A 24,630-nucleotide genomic window follows, 5' to 3' on the forward strand; every position below is an offset into this window, starting at 1 on the left:
TGGACTAGAGTCTTAGGGAACTTGGCAAGAACACACTGTGGGAGAACTATCCAGGATGTCTGATCTCATAGATGAAGTTGCACACATTGGGGCCTGGCATGTTGGTGAGGTGGGCTATGTCATCACCTGTGACACCAGCATCCCACTCCCACTGGGTACCAGTTCAAATCCCAGCTGCACCACTTCTAATCTAGCTGCCTGCTAATGAGTCTGGGAAGACAGCAGATTTTAAAGATTTATTTATTTTTATTGGAAAGTCAGATATGCAGAGAGGAGGAGAAACAGAGAGGAAGATCTTCCTTCTGATGATTCACTCCCCAAGTGACCGCAACGGCTGGTGCTGTGCAGATCTGAAGCCAGGAGATAGGAACTTCCTCTATGTCTCCTACACGGGTGCAGGGTCTCAAGCCTTTTGGGCCGTCCTCGACTGCTTTCCCAGGCCACAAGCAGGGAGCTAGATGGGAAGTGGAGCTGCTGGGATTAGAACCGGTGCCCATATAGTATCCGGGTCGTTCAAGGCGAGGACTTTAGCAACTAGGCCACCACATTGGGCCCAGCAAGCACATTTTAAAAAGCTGTACACATGGCTGTGTTATTGTTGCCCTTCTCCACTATCCTTTCCAGGACAGCCTCCAAAGGACCACAGTGCAGTTCAGAGAAGAGAAAGGACTGTACGGTGTAGATAAATGTTAACCTGCAAAGAGCCACTTGGATATTCATAATGTCATACAGAGCTACACAAGATTGTAAATTTAAAAAAAAATAGTCTGTTTTACATATATTGAATCTTCAGCCCCACCAGTAAATGTCTTGACAGAGCCAGACCAAATGATTTCACACACCTTATATGGTCTCACATGTCAGAATTTCCCCAACCCGATAAGAAGAAGGGGAGACTATGGGCAGGCATTGGAAGAGGGAGGAGGTGTTAACATAGCAGGAAGGAAAGCCAAGGGAGGTGCGGTGGCAGTTTGGTTTAAGCAGAAGCTGGTGATGCCCGCATCCTGTGTAGGACAGCCAGTTCAAGTTCCAGGCACCCTGTTTCTCAACCAGTTTCCTGCTAATGCACCTGAAGGCAGAGGAAAATGGTTCAAGGACTCAGGACTCTGCTACCTACGTGGGAGTCCTTGGTGATGTTCTTGATTCCTGGCTTTGCCCAGGCCAGCCGTGGCTGTTGCAGCCATTTGGGGAGTGAACCAATGGATGGAAGACCTCTCTGTATATATGTGTGTGTCTCCTTTTCTGTCACACCCTGCACCTGCTCCATCTCTCTACTTTCAAAGAAATAAATAAAACATCCTAACCAAGAAAGAAGAAGAAGAAGAAGCAGACAGTGAGGATTGCATTGAAAACACAGTGAGAAAATTCCCCTTATGAGCAAGTAAAGATTCCTGGAGTGATTGAAGAAAGAGAGCTGTGTTTGTGTCTGCAAGAGGTCTGTACTCCTGAATTTTTGATAAATACCTTTGGCCTAATTATGTAGAGGAACATTTGGATTAAAGACAGAACGTGGGAATATTAGGTTTTAATAATTTTCTAACTAAATTTCTAATTAAAGATTCTGAAGTTTTGGGATGGTCTCTTGGCACAATATGTTAACTTAAACCTGTAAAACCAGCATTCATATAAGCATCAGTTCGAGTCCCAGCTGTTTCACTGCCAATCAAGAACTCTGCTAATGTGCCTAGGAAAGCAGTGGAAGATACCCAGGTACTTGGGCACCTGTTACCCGTGTGGGAGACAGATGGACTTCCTCCCCACTGCCTTTAGGCGGCCCCCAGTCTAGGTGGTTGTGACCACTAGGAAGTTAATCAGAGGGTGGAAGAGTCTCTCTCTCCCTCACTCAGTGTGTGTGTGTGTGTCTTGTTTGTTTGATCCTTCTCTGCATCTGTAATACTACATTTAAAATAAAAGAAAACATTCTAAAGCTTTAGAAGGATGCTGAAAAACACTCAGAGCCCCCGTTGGCCATGCCTGTTTCTACCCTTAGCCTCTGAAGTGATTTCTAGTGTCCTCATAATAGAAATGTGCACCACATGCTATCCCATCAGGACACTCTCATTCTTATGCACCAAGGAAAACAAGGCAGCCATCCTGGAGTGCCAGGACAAGAAGCAGCAGTGCCCGCAAGAGGGCACTGCTGCTCTCACAAAACAAGAAAACCTGTGCAGCTGCCTGGGCTGGCCTTCTGCTTCTCTGGTTTCCATCTGGAGACCTGGTTTACACCCCAGGGCTGGACTCAGCAGTGAGAGGGGCATTTGTTGAACCCCAAAGATATTAGAAACAAGGGTCACGCTGCCTAAACATTCACTTCCTTCCAGCTCCACATCAGCAGTTACTGAGACAGGCCACTTGACCTAGTGATTACCAGGCCACACCACAGTGCCCAGTGTTCTTCCCAGCTGCAGCTCCACCCCAGGCCCTGAGCAGCACAGCAATGTCTCAGGCAACTGGGTTCCTGTCACCCACCCCATGTGGGAGACCCGGATGGAGCTCCCAGCACCGGCCTGGCCCAGCCCTGGCTGCTCTGGGCCTTTAGGGAACAGAACAAAAGTACTGTGTCTCTCTCTGCCTTCACAACAATAAATAAATACCAACAAAAGCCTTCCCAGCCCTCTATCTACACTGCTTCCTGCCATGTTTCCTTTAATCCACAGGCAGCTACACTTGGGGAGAGCACAGTTGCCTGGACCCCTGCCCCTGCCCAGCACACCAAGGTCCATGTCCCCATGTGGTTCCCTAAGGAGACTGTCTTCTGTCCTAATCCTGAGCTGGCCCCTCCACAGCTTCTCATTCCTGGGTTCTCCAAGTGGCCCCAGGGTTTCTCCCTTGCCACCCACCCAGCAATGAACTAAGGTTCATTGCCCAGTTCTCTTTCTAGGTCTTTCGTCTGGATTCACTTCTACCATTCTCCCCTTTTTCCCTTTTCCTATGATTCTGTCTGAGAGGCACCTCTCATCCCAAGGTTGTTTGAACCTCCTCCTGTGGCTTCCCCTCCGCAGCTGCAAACACGACTTTCATCTGTGCACACTCAGGCGAGGCTCTCCTGAGGGTCACTTTTTAACCATAAGCCAATGTCCCCGAGTTCCCACTACACTCTTCGTATGAGTAGCCACAGCAAAACTGGACTTTTCAGTTCCTCATCCTCACTGCCCCCAAAGTCCACCATTCTGCTCATGGACTCTGCCTGTTCAAATCAGAAATTTAGGCACTACACTTGACTCTCCTCTTTCAGCATCCATCCAGCCCATCTCTGGGTCCTGGCTACCAAAGTCGAACACACCGCCACACCCTCTGCCCCAGCACTGCTCCCTTCAGGGTGTCAGCATCTCTTGCTTGAGCCGCGCCAATAGCTCTTCCCCAAATCATAAACATATCTACTCTACATGTTGTTGACTGCATGTGCAGTGTTTCACGGCTTATATCAGGAAATGCTAAAGGCTCCTCTTCCCTCCCTCCCTCACTAAATGCCCTGGGAGAGGCAATCAGCACTTGTGCTGTGTGTGGCCTTCAGAAGAAAGGTGGAGCCCTAGGCATACTCTTCTATCCTCTCTTCCTCACTGGTGTATCCTAGGGATCTTTCATCCCAGCACACCCAGAGTACCATCATCTCCTCTACGGCTTGCTGTATTTACACTAGAAACACATCATCTACTCTAAGCTAGTCAGCTGCTGGTGCCATTCTGTGTATATCTAAGGAGTTCCCAGGCACATGCCATCATACACAAGGCTAAAGAACAACTGGGTACACAGGTCTCTTCACACAGAGGCTAACAGGACAACGGGACACATTCCTGCAAGAGGAACGGCTGAACCACCAAGTTTGTGTGATTGCAATTATAGTGCTAGCAAGCTGCTGTGTATACAGACTGCCCCCACTGCAGCCCCACCAGCCATAAAGAAACAGCTCAGCCCTGTGTTTGCCCTGCCTGCAGTCATCCTGAAAGGACGCCAGTCCTCCTCATGGTCACCTCACCGTCCTTCTCAAAGCAAACCTGCCCCAGCACTCTGCACTGCCTGTCTCCCTCCTGATATGCAAGGCCTTGCACCATCTACACTGTCCACACACAGCTGTTGAGCACACGACATGCAGCCCGTCTGAGGAGTTAGATGGGCTGGTGGGCACTTAGGTCAGCTCACCACACTTAGTTGTATCAGGAGAGAAGGCCAGGGAGGACTGAAACCCCTGCCTTCTGATTGGCTGTGACTCTGCTCCTTCCCTGATTGGTTATATATAGCTCTGGTTTTCAGAAAGAACCATTCTGTGCTTAAAACAGCAAGCCCCAACCATTGCAGGACCACAACTGGCAACTTGAAGTCTTTCTACTGACTGCGATGGTAGGAGGCTTTTTGCTTTCAATAACTCTTGGTTTGCTCAATGTCTCTGTGTCTGCTTGGAAATTCTTCTGTGAGAGGCAGGAGTCAAGATTGTTTCCATGCAGCATCAGTGCCAGCGCTGGGCTACACAGGATGGCAAAGACAGTGGGACAAAGGGTACGTAAAATGTCTCGTTTGTGCTGGAATTTTTAGTTAAATAACACCTTGCAATTAATTTACTTGTTCTTCACACTCCTTAAAATACGCTGCTAAGAATTTTAGATAATGTGAGTGGCTCCCGTTTTCTCTCCAGCGCTGATCTAAGCTGTCCCCTCTAACGCCTTTTTGTGTACTTTGAACCTCCAAGACTTCAAGGGGCCTCCTCTGTGTATCCAACCATTGCGAACCCAGGGCCTAGGAACTCCCATTCACCCTTCTTATATAAATTTATTTGTTTATTTATTTAGAAAGAGAGAGACAAAGAGGGACATCTTCCATCCCTGGTTTCACTCTCCAAATGGCCACAGGTCAGGAACCTGGAACACAGGCCAGGTCTGCCAAGTATGTGCAAGTGTCCAAGCACTTGAGTCACCCTCAGCTCTTTGCCCAGGTGCTTCAGCAGGGAGCTGCATGCAAAGTACAGCAACCAAGATCCTCCTCCTCCAGCAATCAGTCTTAGACCCTGGGGCCATTCTCTCAGCATCAATGGCTGATTAGGGTGAGCAAGGCTGAGAGTTGGCAGGGTAAGGATTGTGGGGGAATGGGGCTGGCAAGATTCTTCCAAGAACTGGAACTTCCCCTTAGGGAAGCGAAAATGAAACTTTGTGTGAGGTTTGTGGAGAAGGATGTGCCCTTGTTCCTCAGCTGCCCGGGTGTGGGCCGAGCAGGGGCACGTGTACAGGCCCAAGCCTCCAGGCCCTGCCCTCTCAGTCCCTGCTCCTGCCTGCAGGTGCCTGAGCCCTTCCAGAAAGCTACTTCCAGAGCCCACAAGAGGGCAGCCGGGGGGCTGCCTCCTTCTCCCACTGGGCAACACTCCCCTGAACACTGCCACAACCAGAGTCCCTGGCCCATGCTTAACCTTCTCCTCCCACCCCAAGTCCACACTTTTAATGTGGTTCTGCTGGAAACTTCCTCTTTGAGAGCTTAAAGAGAGGTTGCCCAGCTGGACTCCCGGGCCCTCCTCCATTGGCCACCCTCCAGGGCAGGAAGGGACCTCGGCTAGCTTCTCTCTCTGTGGGGCAGTCCCTGTGGCAAACCCTAACAGCACTTCTGAAGAGCTGAGGAAATACGGAGCAAAACGCATGAAAATAAACTCCACTCTGCTAGTTTAAGTTGAATTCACAAGGCGGCTTACATATTCACAGCAAGCAATCGTCCTAACAAATTACAGAGAACTTACCTTCTTTGTCTCTCCTCGCCCACTGAGGCCTGGCCCAGGACCCAGGTTCCACCTACCCCGCCGCCGTGCCCTACAGCAGCCCGCGAAGAAGCCAGGGGACACCCAACTGGCCCAAGTTTGCGGCTCCAAGAGAGAGCCTAGAGGAAGGTCCTGCTGAGAACAGGGAGGGACCTCCGGGGAAGCGAAACTGAAACTTAATTCCGGGGTCGGCAGGGCGGGACGGAACGCGCCCTAGTCTCCTGCTGCTCAGACTCGGTCCCGAGCCCCGCGCGCCGTTCACGCGCCCACCGCCATGGACTCCCGCCTCAGCCCGCCTTCCCCGCTCCTCGTGCGGGTATCCGAATGCTTCCCACGCGTGCGCCTCAAGTTGGAACTCTACTTCCAGAGTCGACAGTCTGGCGGCGGGGAGTGCACCGTTCGAGCAGTTGGCCTGGAGGCCCCGGACACTTTCCAAGTGAAGTTCTTAGAAAGGGCAGGTGAGTGGTGGGTAACAGGTGCATGCCTGCCTGGGCCCTCACAACTCTTGCCAGGCCCGCAGGGAGGGGAGCGGGCACACAGCTCAGCAGGCTTCAGGGCAGATTCAGGGTAAGTTGTTCTAAGGTGCAGGTTGTGGGGACAGGACCCCGGGCTTCTGCCGCTGGAGTCCTGACAGCCTTTGGTGCCTTTGTCCCTGCTACTCCCAACTGACTCACGCAAGTGGAAAAATAAAGCTGAAAGAGAAGTTTCAATTACTTCTAAACCCCAATTCGGGTTTCGTGCATCAGTGTTTGGTTTTCATAATACATATCTTCCCATGAGCTTTTTGAGGCTCTTTTCCTGCCTTTAGACACCTGTTGACTATACTGCCCCTCCTCTGATTTTTAACTGTTGCAAAGCGGTGATGTTCACTGTAGAAAAGACAGAGAAGGACAAAAACCATCGACGAGAAACAGAATGAGCCTTTCAGGGTATTTCCTCCAAGTTTTTTTTTTTTTTTTATGACCTGTTTATTTAATTGAATGTCAGAGATACAGAGAGAGAGAAAGACCTTTCATCCTCTGGTTCCTGTGACAGAAGGCTGCAAGGGCAGGGCCCTGGGCTGGCCAAAGTCCAGAGTCAGGAGACTCCGCCTGGTCTCAAACGTTCATGCACAGGACCAAGCACTTGGACCGCCCTCCACCCTTTCCTAGGCGTGTTGGCTGGGAGCTGCGTGGAGGTGGAGCCTCCAGGACACCACCAGTGCTCTTATGGGGTGCCACATTGCAGACAGTGGCTTTACCTGCCAAACCACAATGCTGCCTTCCTCCATGTTTGTTCTTTATCAGCAAACATCTGCATTTACACAATTCTGAACCCATGACTTGGATTTTGAGGTTATTTTTTTCCACTTAACTGTGTGATAGGTATTGTTTCACATAATCAAAATACAAACAGTCTTAGAAACATGACTTTAAGGCAAGGTTAATATACATTAAGTGTTCATTTCTGGAGACCAGCAGTGTGGCGTTGTGGGGTAAGCCACGGTGTACAATGTTGGCATTCCATGTGGGCTCCTGTCTGAGTCCAGGCTGCTCCACTTCTGATCCACTTCCTTACTAATGCACTTGGGAAAGCAGTGGAGCATGACACAAGTGCTTATCCCATACACACGCCCACATGGGACACCTGAAGCAAGCTCCTGAACCCAGGCCTCAGCCTGGCACTGGCCCAGCCTTTGCAGCCATTGGGGAGTGAGCCAGTGGATGGAGGGTCTCTCTCTCTCTCTCTCTCTCTCTAATTCTACCATTCTGCCTTTCTAGACATCAAATGCATCCTATTTTTTGAATAAGAGTTTGTTTTTCTTCTTCTTCCTCTTCTTTTTTTTTTTTTTTTTGTTAAGAGTTCAAAGCCTTTTTAAAAAGGCTTTCATTCTCTGTTCACTTCCCGCATCACTAATACTCTCTGGCCAGCCCATTTCTGGATGCTGGAAGCAGCTTAAGGAGAAGGGCCTGGGTGGGGAGTGAGGAAGAATGAGAGCATCGTTGTCAGGCCCTGTGCATCTGTGCCTTCTGCAACTGTGGTTTCTATTCCTGGGAAACATTCAAGGAAAAAAGTTGGTTCTGTACTGAGCATGTGTGTTCACTGTTCTGCAGCGATGACTTGAAGCACAGAGCTTAAGATTAACATGCTAATAACACGCATGGAGCCTCCAGCTGATATTAATAGCTGAAGTTTATTAATGGCATCAGAATTGTATAGATGGGGGGGTCACATAGGATAAGAGAGGAGGTATGAAGCTTATCTACAGAACCCATCAATTGTTTCTAAACCCTTGTTTGAAACTCTTTTGTTTTATATATTCCACCAAATTTTCTCATTCACATTCTATCCACTCAGTTGTTCTTATAAATGATATCCATTTAGTTAGATGAATGGAACCCACTCAGTTGTTCTTATACAAATGATATTCAATTAGTTATACAAATGGCAGCCATCCAGTTGTTCTCATACAAATGTCATCCTATCAATTGTAATCCTGTGCGCACAGAACTTCTACGATCACAATGTCCTTCTCCAATGTGTAGACATTTTTCTTGCCCTTATTCCCAAAACAATCCCATGTACCAAGTATTTACATATCTTTCACACTGTGATCCTACTTTCTAAGTGAAATAAAGTATACCAGAGGTTATGTAGTGGACAGTATGAAAATCCTGCACTATTTTATACAAGATGTGTGCTTTATGGATTTTAAGCTCTCAGAGTGGCCCTGGAATGAGGCCATTGTGACTTCCCATGTGTGACCATGTTAAATCTCGCCTGTTTGTATGTGTTTACTGTCCCCACTGAAGCTAAGGAGAGAGCAGTAGCCAAAAGGGAGCACCAGATTACGGTTGACAACAAAACTGTGACGGTTTTCCTGGAAGCCAGTAAGACCCCAGGAGGAGGAGGCAGAGGGGCCTCAGATTCTCCATTGACAGAGTTGCAGGAGGAGGCACAGCTGGCAGAGAAGCATCCACAGGAAGATCCTGCGCACAGTACCAGAGGTGCCCAAGTGCCAAACGTGAGTAGCAAAGACATGGCTGGCCATGCTCTTGCCACTTGTCTTCAGTCACAATGCCAAGACAGCCACCTGTGCGTGGGGACTTGCCACTTGGTGGGCACTAACTTAGGCACTGGGACACAGAGGGTGGGCTCAAAATGCAGACTCCCTGGTGTCATGTGGCTAACCTAGGGGATGGAGAGGTCTACAGAAAGACAATGAGCGAGTGACAGGTGCTCAGAGGAAGATGACAAAGAAGAGGAAAGTGGAGGAGGCTCTGCTCCTGACCGAAAATCCGAAATGCCCCCTGTGCAGAGGTGACTCTGGACAGCTTGGAGCCAGGGCTGTGTGTGATCTGATTTGTACAGTTGTAAAGGGTCCCTGTGCACCATGTGTGGAAAACCACCCTTAGAAAAGGGGCTTGAGTGGAAGGTCAGAGCCCAGTGGGGAGGGAGTTGCCACAGGCCAGCGGGGAGATGGTAACGGTGAGGACTGTTCCTTTTACCATTTCAGATCTTTCTTGATGTGGTTGCTGATCTGAACTGTAACCTCTTCTCCAAAGAGCAGAGAGCATGCATAGCTACGCAATTCCCCAACGTCAAAATAATGCAGGGTCCAGAAGGAATTGTGAAAGTGTGCGGTGACTTCCAAGAGATTGAAAAGATACATCACTTCTTGAGTGAGCAGTTGCTGCAAAGGAAACCATCTCCTCCAACAACGGAGAGGAAGTCCCATGAGGAGCAGGACTGGAGCAGCCATCTGGCTGCTTCCAAACCACACACCAGGTCTGGAGAAAGACACAACCGTTACGAAGTCCCCTTGCCTTTCTTTGAATACTTCAATTATGTCTGTCCCCAGAAAATAGACTGGATAAAGAAAACATTTGATGTAGACATCAGAACTGCACCAACTTCTCCAAATACGGTCTATTTAGACTTTGTCGCCAGTCCAACAGGTGATTTGGAAAGGGCTCGTGAGTTCTATGTCAGTGAATTCCAGAAGATCACAGAATCTCTGACCCAAGCTCATATCTCTTTAGCTGACAACACACAGGCAAATAAAATGAAAAAGCAATTGAGTAGTCAGTTTACAAAACTCCTTATAAAACAGGATGGAAGTCACTTAACTCTCCTTGGGACCCAGGGAGATATTGCAGAAGCCAAACAACAGATCAGTGACCAACTCGACAAGGCATCTCTGAAAATATTGACTTCCAGTGGCATGGCAGATGGAATTGAAGTAGACACTCATCACTGGCAGCTTTTAGAGAATGAATTATTCCGTGATTGTTCAGAGATAGAGCAAAAGTACCACACTACCATGCACGTTTTGCCGAAAGATCAGAAAATCTCCTTTCTCTTTAAGCCTAAGGATAAGGATGTGGATCTCTCTGTGCATGCATATGCAAGTTTCATTGATGCCTTTCAACGTGCCTCAAGCCAGCTGATGAGAGAAGTTGTTTCCCTGACACCTTTGGACAAAGACAAGAAGCCCTTACTGGGCATAAAGTTCACTGATGACTTCAACAGAATGCATCCACATGTGCACGTTGTGCTAAATCAAGGGTCGATCACTTTGACTGGGTTGCCAGTTAACCTTGCTGCAGCAAAGCAGTGTGTCTTACAGAGATTAGGAGTCTCTCCGTCGGCCAGTGAGAAAGTGCATGAGGATCACAAAACACACATGGGAATTCATAGTCATTCCTCAGACCCAGCATCTCCTCCAATAAGAGACGCTGGGAGTTTTGAGGCCTCAGGAAAGGACAAGAAGGAAAAGGACCTCTGTGCCATCTGCTTGGAGACCATCAGAGACAAACAAGTGCTGTCCAAGTGCAAGCATGCGTTCTGCGCCCCATGTATCAGCCAAGCCATGGCCACTAGGCCGGTCTGTCCCATGTGTCAGACTCACTATGGGATCCAGAAAGGGAATCAACCAGAAGGAACCATGACACACTCTGTAGTAAAGTTCTCACTTCCGGGTTATGAGTCCTGTGGCACCATTGTAATTACGTACAGCATCAAAGGAGGCATACAAACAGTAAGTGTCTCTGAGAGCCAGGGTTGCTCTGCACTGTGCTGGCATCTCCAGGACAGAAGAGATTATCCTCCCGTCTAGTTGACCATGGATTTCCCAAGGAGTTATCCCAGTCAAACACAAGAGACTAAGATAGTGATCAAAGTTGCAGTGATTGCTTATAACTTTAGATGCTGTTTGTGTCTATCTGCTTTTCTATTTTTTAATGATGTAGTATTTATATGAAAGGTAGAGCAAACAGAGAGAGTAAGAGAGGGAAATCTTTCATTGACTGGTTATTCCCAAGTGCCCTCAACAGCCAGGACTGGGCAAGACTGAGGCCAGGAGGCCAGAGTGCAATGCACACTTCCCCTTTGGGGAGCAGGGATCCAATGTGTTGTGCCATCACCTGCTTCCTCCCACAGGGACAGGAAGCTGTGACTGGAAGCAGAACCAGAACTTGAGCCCAGACCTTCTGATAGGCGAGTCAATGTCAATGTCATTGGCATTTTAGCCATTGACCCAAACCCTGCCGCACTATTTCTTAACGCAGAGAAATGTGGTGAGGGCTGGAGAAGCAGGAAGAAAGATATTGCCAGCATACATTTGAGAAAGAAAAAAAAATGTAAAATTTTGGAATATGAGCAGAGCAAACATCTTTCTTCCTTCTGATTTGTTCTGCCTACAAATTAAAACATTTGTACATATAGTAAAATTTAGAAAAGGGAGTGTTTTTGTCTAACATATTCTTGTCTTCAAACAGGAAGAGCACCCAAACCCAGGAAAGTCGTATCTTGGAACACAGCGAATTGCCTACCTACCCGATAACAAGGAGGGAAGAGAGGTGTTGGAGCTGCTTCAAGTGGCCTTCAAACAAAAGCTGATTTTCACAGTGGGCTTCTCCCGGGTATTAGGGAAATCAGATGTTATTACCTGGAATGACATTCACCACAAAACATCCCAGACAGGAGGACCAGAAAAGTAAGAGCCTGTTTGTATGCAATGGTTGCTAAACAGAGTTTGCAAGTTGTGAAATACAGCAATTTGAGGGTATGGCTGCAAGGAGACCTTACAGTGATGGTGTTGGGTGCTGTAGACTATTCTGAGAAATGCTAATCTAGTTGATCAACTCAAAGACAGAAAGATTGGCACCCCTACTCTTCTACCTGCCAGCCATTGAATAGTCTGCTGCTCTCAAGTTGCGAATCAAAGGGCAGAGAATTTCAGAATCCCAAGTGAATGGTGTCTAAGATGATGTAATTTGGGGCTTCATGTCTGAATCATAGAGGCTACAAATGTTTCTTGCTTTGCTTTCTCTCAAGATCACCTTTCTTTATCCTCTTTTCCCCATTAATCCACAGAGAATGTGACTCAGTTGGCCAATGACACTCGTAGAGAGAGTCTTAGAATATTTCAAATCCTTATCATCAAAACTGAAATACAGTGTAAGGCCTTTTCAGATTCCTAAGTTTGAATGCATTACTAGCAAGGGATTACAAACACCCCTCTCCCCCAAAGAAAAGGAAGAGGCCAGCTAAGAGGCAGATGCTGGTCAGCTGACTAGGCTCATCGCATAGCTGAATGGCCCACATCTGCACACCAGGAGTGACTACACATAGACACCTACCTTCAGGATGTAACTGAATGTTTGCAGCATGGGCCTGCTGGGCAGATGCTAAAGACCTGTTCATGAGGCAACTAAAGCACACTTTCCTTCTGCAGCTATGGCTACCCCGATCCTCACTACCTGAAGCGTGTCAAGGAGGAGCTGAAAGCAAAAGGAATTACCTCACCTGCTGGAAGAACGGCTTAGACCCGAGTTTTCGAAAGGCGACATTTTCAGATTGAGTTAGTGCTGATATGATCATTCTGTAGAAGCACCTGACATCTTTCATCTCAACAAGTGGTTCGTGCCAGAATAAGACACTGATGCTCTGTCATTTCTGGTGGGTAATTTTTTATGGAAGACGTAAGTCCCACTGAGTGGTGTAAGCTGACGGCAGCAAGGTTGTGTCTCCCTTGTACGATTGTTGGCATTGGGGGACTCCAGTCACGTGTGTTGTTCATTTGGGTGTTAACTCTCCTTGGGTACTGTTCTTGCTGCCAGCTCTGGGATGCCCCATTAGCTTTTCTCAATCTCTGCCAGTGAAAGTGGAATCCCAGTGTAACCGGAAAACAAACAAACAAACAAACAAACAAAAAACTGGCTTTGAGAATTGAAGATCCACTTTCTCTTCCTCCCTTACAAGGAAAGTGGCCAGGAGCAGATTGGAGGTGCGGGGGAGAGGGGAGTTTGATAATAGTGGAGTAAGATGATCCGGAATGACAAAGCCTGGTATACATTTGGTGCCTATTACCTGTCTTGCCTGATTCAAGCTGCTGGTCACCCAGCAGGGAGAGAGCCACTCCCCGAGCCTTTGGCAGAAGCAGGAGAAAGGAAGCACATCTGGAGTCCTCAGCGCTGACTTGGCAGTGAGCTTCTTACTCTGCCCTGCTTTGGCGTCTAAAGTCTAACCAGGTGCTAATTGGGACTTGCTGCCTTGATTCTTCTAACCTGCCTTGCCAGGCACACTGACCCCGTGACAGTAATGCTACACGCTTCTGCACACTTTCTCTCCCCCTTGTGGAGACTGTTGTACTTGTAAGTGTAGGATTTTCTAGTTTAAACAATGCTTTAGATTCTATCATGTATCATTTAAAATACTGTTAATTCCCACTAGGGCAGTTTCATCCCTTTACAGAATCATTTTGATTTGTGTTTTATCCCTGAAAATCTTTCTCATATTCTCTCTGAAAAAAGAAAAAGCAAGAGTTGAGCCTACTACAAGGAATGTATGATGTGTCAAATCTTACTTTTAAATGATTTGCCTGTTTAGAGAATAACTGCATTAAAAAATGTATCTTTGTTTCCAAAATTGTGAACAAGGTATCTTGTTCTAAATATACACAGGTGTGCACACACACAACACATTCTCTCTCTCTCTCTCTCTCTCTCATCCCCAAACCAATTTTGTGTTGGGTAATTGTAGCTAATGCTGATGGGATACTTAAACTTTGTCCTGGAGAATCAAGATGGCAGAATAGGTAAGGGCATGTTTAAACAGATGGAGAAACATTAACCAGTATGAAGCAGAGAGAGCACACTCCAGGAAATAGGAAAGGACATAATGACACCAGAGGGGTAGCTGGAGACTGACAGACACAGAAAAACAGCGAGAACAATGGTGTGGTGTTGCAGTGACTGATGCCCCAGTACCATTCAGCAAATGGCGATCTGAACTCCACTGGCAGCCAGAACTCCACCAGCAACCAGGTGGAAAGGGACTTTCACTAGGAGCTTAGGAGGTGAACGCAGACATAGAACTGCTTGTCCTGCTGGTCTGTCTGATTTGACCAGGAGCAGAGACAGAGCAGCAGATCCCAGACGGGCAGTGCGGGAACAGGGTGGGTTTCACAGCCCAGTCTGCCCTCCTAGAATGGAACTGGGTGCCATTTTGTTTAAGGAGGAAAAAGCAGGGAAAGGACTGAGCATACACTAAGCTGGGAGTGAACTCATTTCTGACTCAGTGAACTGCAACAACGTGGCATCCTACAGGTTCCACCCAAATAGGTCAGGTAGCCTCCAGACCTGAGGGCCAGCAGATCAAGAACTCTAGTAGTGGCACATCAGGCATCATCTTGTACATTGTGGCAAAGTTTTAGGACTGCAAGGACAACAGTGAGCTGCACATGTGTTGAGCTCATGAGAACTCACTGAGCTCATTGCACTGCACTGCACTGGTTCTACAGGGAAAATAATTCAGACTTTGACATCGTATGGGTCAAAATAGGTTCGTGTGGAGTGTGCTCTCTCTGCTTCATACTGGTTAATGTTTCTTCATCTGTTTAAACGTGCCCTTACCCTATTCTGCCATCTTGATTCTCCCCACGGTGAGTATGCCATGAGCAAATCTTGGGACTGGGATTAGGTCTCTGTCCCTGCCCTGCCACCACCTTGTGGCCAAGGATCCTAGGGGATGGGTGTTCAGTTGTGGGGCTTTTGTGAAAGGAGCCCTCAGCAGCATGGCGGAGGTGGGGGGTACTTGTGCCAGGTCAGACTCAGTGCTTGGCACTCTGGCCATGAACACTGTGGCCACACAGTGAGAGAATCCTGGGGTTTTGGATAGCTAGTGTAACAAGCAGCACCAGGCTCCACCTGTTGGCTGCCCTGCGGCGAGCTCTAGGGTTTTGGGGGGTATGTAATTGCTGCCTAGGGATATCCTTGAATAAGGTCAATGTGAATGTAGGTGAGGGATGAATCATGTGTGACTCCTAGCGACGGGGTCACTGAATTTGCTTGTAAGCGTGGCGACTGAAACCTGGTTGTTTGGAGGGGAGAGTCCATAAGATCTGTTTGGGTCAGACTGATTCACTAGCCCACATGGGAGTCCTGAGATGGGCTGTTAGCGTAGAACATCACTGACTGCCACATGCCAGTCCACACGAAAGCTGTGGCTAAGGACCTGTCTGGCAGAGCTAGATCCCAGTACCTGACTGATGGATCACATTAGGCAGGGTCATGACACTAAGCAGCACACAAGAGAACCAAGACCTGAGGTAGATCTTGCAGGTGATAAATGCACTCAACCTGTGGAAACACAAGTTTCGTTGGTTAGCTTAAGAGGCGGGGGGTGATGAATTGAGCTAGGTGTGATCATGGAATGTGCCAACTCTCATGGGTACAGGAACACAAAATAGTCTGTGCAGGTTCAGGCTGCAGTACCTGCATGTGCATCCTCAAACAGGGTGTGGGGTAGAAGAGGTTGCAACATTGACCAGCTCATACAAAGGTCAAGATGCAGGGGCAGGCTATGCTGGGTAAGGACCTAGCACCTGCTGGAGCATGTGAGCTCTGGGTCAGACAGTGGGCCAAGTGGGGGAACATGGGGACTTGGTGAACTTGGTGAACCTATTGGGATCATAGCTCCCACTGGTGAGCATGTGTTTCAGGTCTGGCTGTTGGGCAGACTAAGCAGGATAACTCCAACTGTTGGCCAATGTATGTGTTGGTTTTGAGGGGCTGCGAGCGGGAAGGGCCAAGCCAACCTTACCTCACTGGCAAGAGCAGGAACCAGGCTGGAGCACAGGTCCAGCTCAGTTAGGCTGTCACACCTACCAGGTTGCTTGAGACTGGGATGGGAGCAGACGGAGCAGGGCCAGGATCCAGCACCCATCGGTGAGTAGTGCGACTTGGTTTAGGCTGGGTTAGGCCAGGCTACAGCATTTAAAGGCAAAGTTCGGGCCCAGTGGCGTGGCCTAGCAGCTAAAGTCCTCGCCTTGAATGCGCAGGGATCCCAATGCTTTGGGATCCTGCACCCGTCTTGGAGACCTGGAAGAGCTCCTGGCTCCTGGCTCCTGGCTCTGGATCGGCACAGCACCAGCCGTTGCACTCACTTGGGGAGTAAATCATCCAACACAAGATCTTCCTCTGTATTTTTCCTCCTCTCTGTATATCTGACTTTGTAATAAAAATAAATAAATCTTTAAAAAAATAAATAAAGGCAAAGGTCATGACAGGTGAGGGACCAGGCCAAGCTGGATTGGAGCAACCACTGCCACGTGCAAGATCTATAGCTGGGAACACACCTAGTTCGGGAACTAAGGGGACACCCTGGCCTGGTTGTGGTTATCACTGGTAAGTACAGGGCTAGAATGGGAGCCGTGTTCAGGTCTGGATATGGCTGCAGCATACCTTGGAACAAGGGTGGAATAGGGCTGAGTGTGCCAGACTGGGCTAGACCCCAGCACCCACTGGTGCTCTTGAGGACCAGGGTAGGTGTAGAATGGCCTAGGCTAGGTTTTTGCCCCTAATGAGCCATGTGTGAGCTGTGTCTACAAGTGGACCAGGCTAGAGTGGGCTGTAACACACAACAATAATAACTGTAATGGGTTGAAGGCCAATCAGGAAAGGCCATTGTTCCTGCTAGGATAGGAGGTGGACTAAGTAAGGCTGGCCCATGGACCCAGCCGTGTGAGCAAGATCTGGCATTGGGAGAAGTTCTGATGGAGGAGCTTGGAGAACTCTTGTTGGGACACAGTCCATAAAGGTGAGTGCAAGAACCATGAGAGGGAGCAGCCTCAGGCCTGGGAACGGTACCCAGCAGTATACATTTGGCTCAGGCTGGGGGTAAACTAGGCAGGGCCAGTTCACTTCAGCCATTGGCAAATCCAAGCACCAGAATGGAGTGTGTTTCAGGCCGGCTTGAACCACAGCACACCTATACACATGAAGGCTTGGACTGGGGGCTGGCTGGGCTGGGCTAGCCTTTATCCCTCACCAATCTGAACTGGAATTGGGGGTGGGCCAACCACAGACTACAGCACCCGCTTGCAAAAGCTGAGGTGGTGCAAGCATAGGTCAGAGTGGGTGTGAGTTGGTTGGACTCTGCCATAGCATCAGCTAGCAAATGCTACCAGGGGGGCTAATTCTGTCAAGCCAAGCTGCAGAACCAGCTGGAGAGTACATGATCCAAGAGTGGGAGTGGGCTCAGGAGGGAAACACTGGGCACCTCTCTCCTGGGATGCCACTCTGTCTGGTGAGCATGAGAACCAGGACTTGGGCAGGCATGGCTAGACAGAGAGTGGCACCCAGAGCAGGTGTGTGGGCTGGATGGTGAGGCTTCAATGCTCATTGACAAGTATGAGAGCTGAATGGATGTGGGACAGACTGGACCAGTCTGCTGTACATACTGGCAAGCACAAAACCAGGGCAGGGAATGGGCCTGGTGAAGGTAATTGGGAGTCGCCCCAACTAGGCTGCAGCTCCCACTGGTTTACATGGCCAAGTGTGTCTTGGGCAGGATTGAGATGGGCTCCAATCCCCATTGGTTTGTTAGAAGATGGGAATGGAGGCAGAACTGACACAGCAATTGCAACTGCCAGCATATGCATAGACTGAAGGAGCAACAGACTGTGCCAGACCCTGTACTGGCAAGAACACACAAGAATCAGGTCTGGGATCACCTCATGTGAAGTTTCTTTGGGGATGACTCCAACTAAACTGCTGATCTCAGAACCCCAACCATGAAGAAAAGTGCAGGTTCCACGGTCTGACCATGGAGTGTGTGTGTCAGAGCTGAGCCTCCCCAGTGGCTCAGACAGAGCAGTGGACAGCATATCCAGGTGCACATGGAGGATACGGCAGTACATTAGAGCCTGCAGAGATGGTACCACAACAGAGGACAGAACCAATAGATCAACAATCCCAGCCATGTGTAGGCAGTGAAAATCTGGGCAAGTAGAGCTGTTAAGGTGAACTATGTCAGCCAGTGGATCCTGAACAGATTTCATTGTGCTTGGAATAGCGAGATTGGCAGCAATCCAGAACAGTTGAACTCTCAAAAGCACTTGAACAGTGTCCTCAGAGCATGCCCCATGTCGGGGACCCTTGGATGGTTGGGAGGCTGGTTGTGGCTTCTTCCTTTGTCTCTCCGCTTCCTTCAGGTACAGGAAAGAAAAAAGGGAATGTGGAAGCAGTGGTCTTACCCACTTTCCTGTACCGCTTGACCCTTTGTGCCCTAATCAACTATGTAAAGATTACCAAAATAAAATAATAATTTAAACAAGTTTGGTCTAAGGCTTTCTCAACTTCTCTGATGATGTTCTTTCTTTCTTGGAACTATCAATGCAATGAATTACATAAATATGCTTAGTAATAACTCTCTAATATTGACTCAACCTTAATTTGATCAACTTTTATGTAACTCATATTCTAGCACAACAGCTATATCTTAAAGCTCCTTCAGCATTCTGAAATACCCTCAGGCGAGCCATCTGATTGTAGGCTGTTTTGATTAATCACATGCTTTAGAATTTTATGTGAATCCATGAAATTGCCATCTGTAGGGTCCAGAACAGTAGCCTAGTGCCTAAAGTCCCCACCTTGCACATGCTGGGATCCCATATGGGTGCTGGTTCTGGTCCCAGCTACTCCACTTCTCTTCCAGCTCCCTGCTTGTGGCTTGGGAAAGCAGCAGAGAACAGCCCAGGGCCTTGGGACCCTGCACCAGCATGAGAGATCTGGAGGAGGCTCCTGTTTCCTGGCTTCAGATGGCCTCCCATGCTGGACTGCCACTCCCACTGGAGAGCATGAGTTGAGATGGGGACAGAGCAGACCAGGCAGGGCTACAGCATCTGTCAGTCTTAGGCTGTACTGATTGTTCCTACTGCTGCAAGCATCAACCAGAGAGGGCGAAGGTTGGTTGGCTTTGCTGCAGCATCAGTTGGCAGAGGCTGGCACGGGGGCTAATTCTGTCAAGTTAAAATGAAGAACCACCTGAAGAGTGCATGATCCGGGAGTGGGAGTGGCCCAGTAGGGAAATAGTGGGCACCTCCCTCTTGGGTTACCACGCCCACTGGTGAACATGAAAACCAAGACTGGGGCAGGGGTGGCGAGACAGAACAGCATCCACCAGCATATCTGTGGGCTGGATAGTAGTGCTAGTTAGGTTGTTCTAGGTTTCAATGCCCAATGACAGGTAAGAGTTAAATGGGTTGTGGGACAGACTGAACAAGTCTGTGGTACATACTGGCAAGCATGGGAACCAGAGTAAGGGACAGGCCTGGTGGGGGTTATTGGGAGTTGCCCCGACTAGGCTGCAGTTCCCACTGGTTTGCGTGAGGGCCGAGTGTGAAGTGGGAAGAAACAGACTGGACTGCAACAACCATTGGTTCCAGTGGAAGACAGGGATGGAAACAGAACTGATCCAGCAATTGCAACCACCAGCACATGCATAAGCTGATTGAGGTGATGGACTGTGCCGGACCCTGTACTGGCAAACACACACAAGAATCAGGTCTGTGATCACCCCAGATGAAGTTTCTTTGGGGATCCCTCCAACTGAACGGCTAATCTCAGAACCCCAACCATGAAGAGACTATGTCAGCCAGTGAATTCAGAAGAGATGTCGTGCTTGGAATGGCGAGAATGGAAGCAATTCAGAACTGTTGAACTAGAAAAACTGCTTGAGCAGGACCCTCGGAGTATGCCCCACCTCAGGGAACTGGGATGGGTGGGAGGCTGAATGGGGCTTCTCCCTTTCTCTCTCCCCTTACCTCATATACAGGAAAAAAAAGTGCATGTGGAAACAACGGTCTTACCCACTTTCCTGTAACCCTTGACCATTTGTGATCTAATTAACTATGTAAAATTATTAAAATAAAAGAATTTTTAAAAAAGTGACCCTCAGGAGAGCCTCGCCTGAGTGTGCACAGGTGGGAGTCGTGTTTGTAGCTGCGGAGGGGAAGCCACAGGAGGAGGTTCAAACAACCTTGGGATGAGAGGTGCCTCTCAGACAGAATCATAGGAAAAGGGAAAAAGGGGAGAATGGCAGGAGTGAATCCAGACGAAAGACCTAGAAAGAGAACTGGGTAATGAACTAAGGAACTGAGCTGGGTGGGTGGCAAGGGAGAAAACCAGGGCCACTTGGAGAACCCAAGAATGAGAAGCTGTGGAGGGGCCAGCTCAGGATTAGGACAGAAGACAGTCTCCTTAGGGAACCTCATGGGGACATGGACCTCGATGTGCTGGGCAGGGGGCAGGGGTCCAGGCAGCTGCGCTCTCCACAAGTGTAGCTGCCTGTGGATTAAAGGAAACACGGCAGGAAGCAGGGATAGAGGGCTGGAAAGGCTTTTGTTGGTATTTATTTATTGTTGTGGAGGCAGAGAGAGACACAGTACTTTTGTTCTGTTCCCTAAAGGCCCAGAGCAGCCAGGGCTGGGCCAGGCCGGTGCTGGGAGCTCCATCCGGGTCTCCCACATGGGGTGGGTGACAGGAACCCAGTTGCCTGAGACATTGCTGTGCTGCTCAGGGCCTGGGGTGGAGCTGCAGCTGGGAAGAACACTGGGCACTGTGGTGTGGCCTGGTAATCACTAGGTCAAGTGGCCTGTCTCAGTAACTGCTGATGTGGAGCTGGAAGGAAGTGAATGTTTAGGCAGCGTGACCCTTGTTTCTAATATCTTTGGGGTTCAACAAATGCCCCTCTCACTGCTGAGTCCAGCCCTGGGGTGTAAACCAGGTCTCCAGATGGAAACCAGAGAAGCAGAAGGCCAGCCCAGGCAGCTGCACAGGTTTTCTTGTTTTGTGAGAGCAGCAGTGCCCTTGATGATGTTGTTGATTCCTGGCTTTGTCCAGGCCAGCCGTGGATGTTGGATAGGAATCAGAGGCACTGGGACCAGCGCCTCTGAAATGGGATGTGCCTATACCCCCAACAGTGTCTTAGACACTGTGATAAAATATCCAAAGTCATCAATTTTACACACATTTACATTGCAGAGCCTCCATAAACAGTTTTCTCACCACCAGTATTGTATTATAGTAGCCACCATTTATGGAATCTTCACCCTATGCCAGGTACAAGGTAAGCACAGGAGACCTGCCTGGGACAGCTGATAAGCCACCAGATGCAATACTGCATCCTGTATTTGAGTGCTGACTTGACTTGTGTCTTTGAGACCCGGCTGCTCCTCTTCCCATCCAGCTCCCTGGTTGTGGCTTGGGAAAGCAGATGAGGAAGCGTTGGGATCCTGCACCATGTGGGAGACCTAGAAGAAATTCCTGGCTCCTGGCTTCAGATCAGCACAGCTCTGTCAATTGCGGTCACTTAAGGAGTGAATCAACGAATGAAGATCTTCCTGTCTCTCCTCTGCTCTGTATATCTGACTTTACAATAAAAAATAAATAAAATCTTTTAAAAAGAGAGAGAGAGGGAGTGTGGCTGATGCACTGACACAGCAGGCTAATTCTCTACCCTTCAGTGCTGGCATCCCATATGGATACTGGTTTGTGTCCTGGATGCTCCACTTCTCTCCCAGTTCTTTTTATGGCCTGAGAAAACAGCAGAGGATGGTACAAGGCTTTGGGGTCCTGTAGTCATGTGTGAGACCTGGAAGAAGCTTCTGGCTTTGGTTTGGCTCAGTTCTGATAGTTTCGGCCATTTGAGTTGTGAACGAATGAATGGACGACTTCTCTATCTCACCTTTCTCTGTTAAAAAAAAAAAGCATACTGTCATTAAAAAGATAAATAAATCTTAAAAACAGCTTCATTTATTTGAAAGACAGAAATAGGGAGGATTCATATGTGTGTGTGTGTGTGTGTGTGTTTTAAGATTTATTTATTTTCATTACAAAGTCAGATATACAGAGAGGAGGAGAGACAGAGAGGAAGATCTTCCGTCTGATGATTCACTCCCCAAGTGAGCCGCAATGGCCGGTGCTGTGCCAATCCGAAGCTGGGAACCAGGAACCTCTTCCAGGTCTCCCACACGGGTGCAGGGTCCCAAAGCATTGGGCCATCCTCGATTGCTTTCCCAGGCCACAGGCAGGGAGCTGGATGGGAAGTGGATCTGCTGGGATTAGAACCAGCGCCCATATGGGATCCCCGGGCGTTCAAGGCGAGGACTTTAGCCGCTAGGCCACGCCGTCGGGCCCTGCATGTGTGTTATTAAGAGAGAGTAATGTTTTTCATCAGCTGGTTAGCTGTGCATATTCCAGGCTGAAGCCTGGTACCAAGAACTCTGGATGCTTACACGGGTGGCAGGAACTCATGCTCCTGAATAATAATCTGCTTCTCCTAGGTTCATTCGCAGAGAGTTGCAAAGGAAGCAGAGTGGTCAGAACCCAATTCCAGGTTCTCTGATATGGAATCCAAGTGTCTCAGGTGGTGACTTAATCTGCTGAACCCCAGTGTCCTCCCTCTCTAGCCCCAGAAAACAGTTGTTGCCTAAGGAAGTTGTGCTGAGGAAGATTCTGATTTAAAACATACGTGGATACCAATTAGCAGTAGCTGTCACAGATGCAAAAGGGGGGGACTGGTGTTATTTATTTATTTATTTATTTATTTATTTATACCATTTATGAGTCTGAGTATATGGTTGGATAGATTGGCTCAGAATCCACAAAGAGCAGAACTGAATCAGACATGTGATTCAAGTACCATGTCCTGCACTTGCTGGGGTTGACTTTGATCCCTTTTCACACTAGCTTTCTTTGCTGGCAGTGCTGTTTCTACATTGGGTGCTCCTGCAATTTTTTGACTTATTAGTAGGCAAAATGCCTATATTGTGGAGGAGTCCAGGGTGTGTCTAAGCTGAATTCCCCCAGAAGAAGACCTTGAGACAAGGCTCAAGGGTAAGTAAAGGATACTGATAGGATATGCTATCAAGTCAGTGTGCCTGGGAGGCAAGGTTGCAGAGGGGGTATCTTTACTCTTGCTCCTGTCTGTCACTAGATGACGGTTTGGAAGGGATGAAAGTGTAGTTGAATTAATCTGTATTGTGCTTCCTGTATGCTGCAACAGCGAGTCAAGCGAGTTTTTTTTTTTTTAAAGATTTATTTTATTTTTATTACAAAGTCAGATATACTGAGAGGAGGAGAGATAGAGAGGAAGTGTAGCTGCCGGGATTAGAACCAGCGGCCATATGGGATGAAGGCAAGGACCTCAGCCACTAGGCCACACTGCCGAGCCCCGAGTCAAGTGAGTTTTGGCAGTAGAGAAAAATTCCCAGGCAACAGAGACAGTTGGAAATATGCCCTGGGTACAGTTTAATAGGGACAGGGGCTGTTCTGCCAGGATTCTTGGGAGCATAAGTAGAAGAGCTCCCAGGTATTTGGGGCACTCCATTCAGTTGTTCCTTAAGCATTGTGATCATCAACCACCTGTGCAGAGTCTCAGAGCTGAGGCGGAAGTCGAGTTAGAGGAATTTCTAAAATCTGAAATCTCTTTTCTGTTGAGACACCATTAAGGAAAGTCTTCAGTTAGGTGTTGCCTAGAATTGCTTTCTTGTTGAGAGATTAGTTTAGCAAGAAAGACTGAATTTCAACAAAAGTGTTCTGGCCTTGATACAAACAAAAGGAAGTTTGAATCTTGTGTTGACAAGTAGAGATGCTCCATGTTTCTGGGTAGGCAGTGTTGTTTAGATAACGATCCTGGTTCTGGAGGCAGGGTCAAAGTGACAATAACACCCATCTGAGATGATGAACATCCCTAAGTTTCAAGTAGACACACTTACCATCACCTAGACTCTGCCACGGATATTCATGAGAAGTGGGTTCAAGTTTAACCTCAAGCCAGGCTGTATACATCCACCTCTTTTATTTCTCTATAATGTATTTTTACTCTCTCTCAACTCAATTCTGTATTTCTCTACTGCTCCAATCAGTATTAAAGAGGAGAGAATAGCACACCACACTACAGCATCCCGCTGTTTCTAAAGTATCTCAGGATACAGATAGAATGATGAGGGAGGAGAGGTCACCAAAACAGGGGCCAACATGTGGCAGAGCGGGTAAAGCTGCTGCCTATGACATTAATATTGCCTACGGGCACCTGCTAGTGTCCTAGCTAAAACAAAACAAAACAAAACAAAACAGCATTGGGAGGTGGCTCAAGTATTTGGGTCCCTAACCCCATGTGGGAGATCCAGATAAAGCTGTTGACTTCTTCTGCTAGGTACAACCTTGGCACTGTGGCCTTATAGAAAATGAACTGGCTTATGGAAGATTTTCTCTCTGTCTCCCTTTCCCTATAACTCTCTCTTTTTCAAGATTTATTTATTTATTCGAAAGTCATAATTACAGAGAGAAAGAAGGGGAGAGAGAGAGAGAGAGAAGCGGAGAGAGAGAATCTTTTTGGTTGAGCTATGCCGGACCGAAATCAGGAGCCAAGAGCTTCTTCCAGGTCTCCCATGTAGTGGAGGGTACAGGGTCTTGGGCTGTCTTTCATGTTTTCCTAGGCATATGAGCAGGGGTCTGGATCACACTGGAGCAGCCAGGACTCAATTAGTGCGTGTATGGCAGTGGCCAGATTTCTCAGTAGTCTCAGTCTGTTAATCAAGACCTTCCTGCTCCAGGTGCACTCTACCT

The 24,630-nt window shown here is 48.3% G+C and overlaps 1 protein-coding gene across 1 annotated transcript; it reads left to right on the forward strand.

Annotated features, from left to right (window-relative positions):
• The first annotated feature begins 5,856 nt into the window (after nucleotides 1–5,856).
• Nucleotides 5,857–13,157, forward strand: DTX3L (deltex E3 ubiquitin ligase 3L). Its single transcript, XM_004578268.3, has 5 exons — nucleotides 5,857–6,192; nucleotides 8,527–8,738; nucleotides 9,231–10,754; nucleotides 11,494–11,711; nucleotides 12,453–13,157. Exons 1-5 carry the CDS (start codon nucleotides 6,009–6,011, stop codon nucleotides 12,541–12,543), a joined length of 2,229 nt encoding a protein of 742 aa, XP_004578325.2. The 5' UTR covers nucleotides 5,857–6,008; the 3' UTR covers nucleotides 12,544–13,157.
• The last annotated feature ends 11,473 nt before the right edge of the window (nucleotides 13,158–24,630 follow it).

This window comes from Ochotona princeps, chromosome 3, assembly GCF_030435755.1.
Source record: "Ochotona princeps isolate mOchPri1 chromosome 3, mOchPri1.hap1, whole genome shotgun sequence".
NCBI classification, from domain to species: Eukaryota; Metazoa; Chordata; class Mammalia; order Lagomorpha; family Ochotonidae; genus Ochotona; species Ochotona princeps.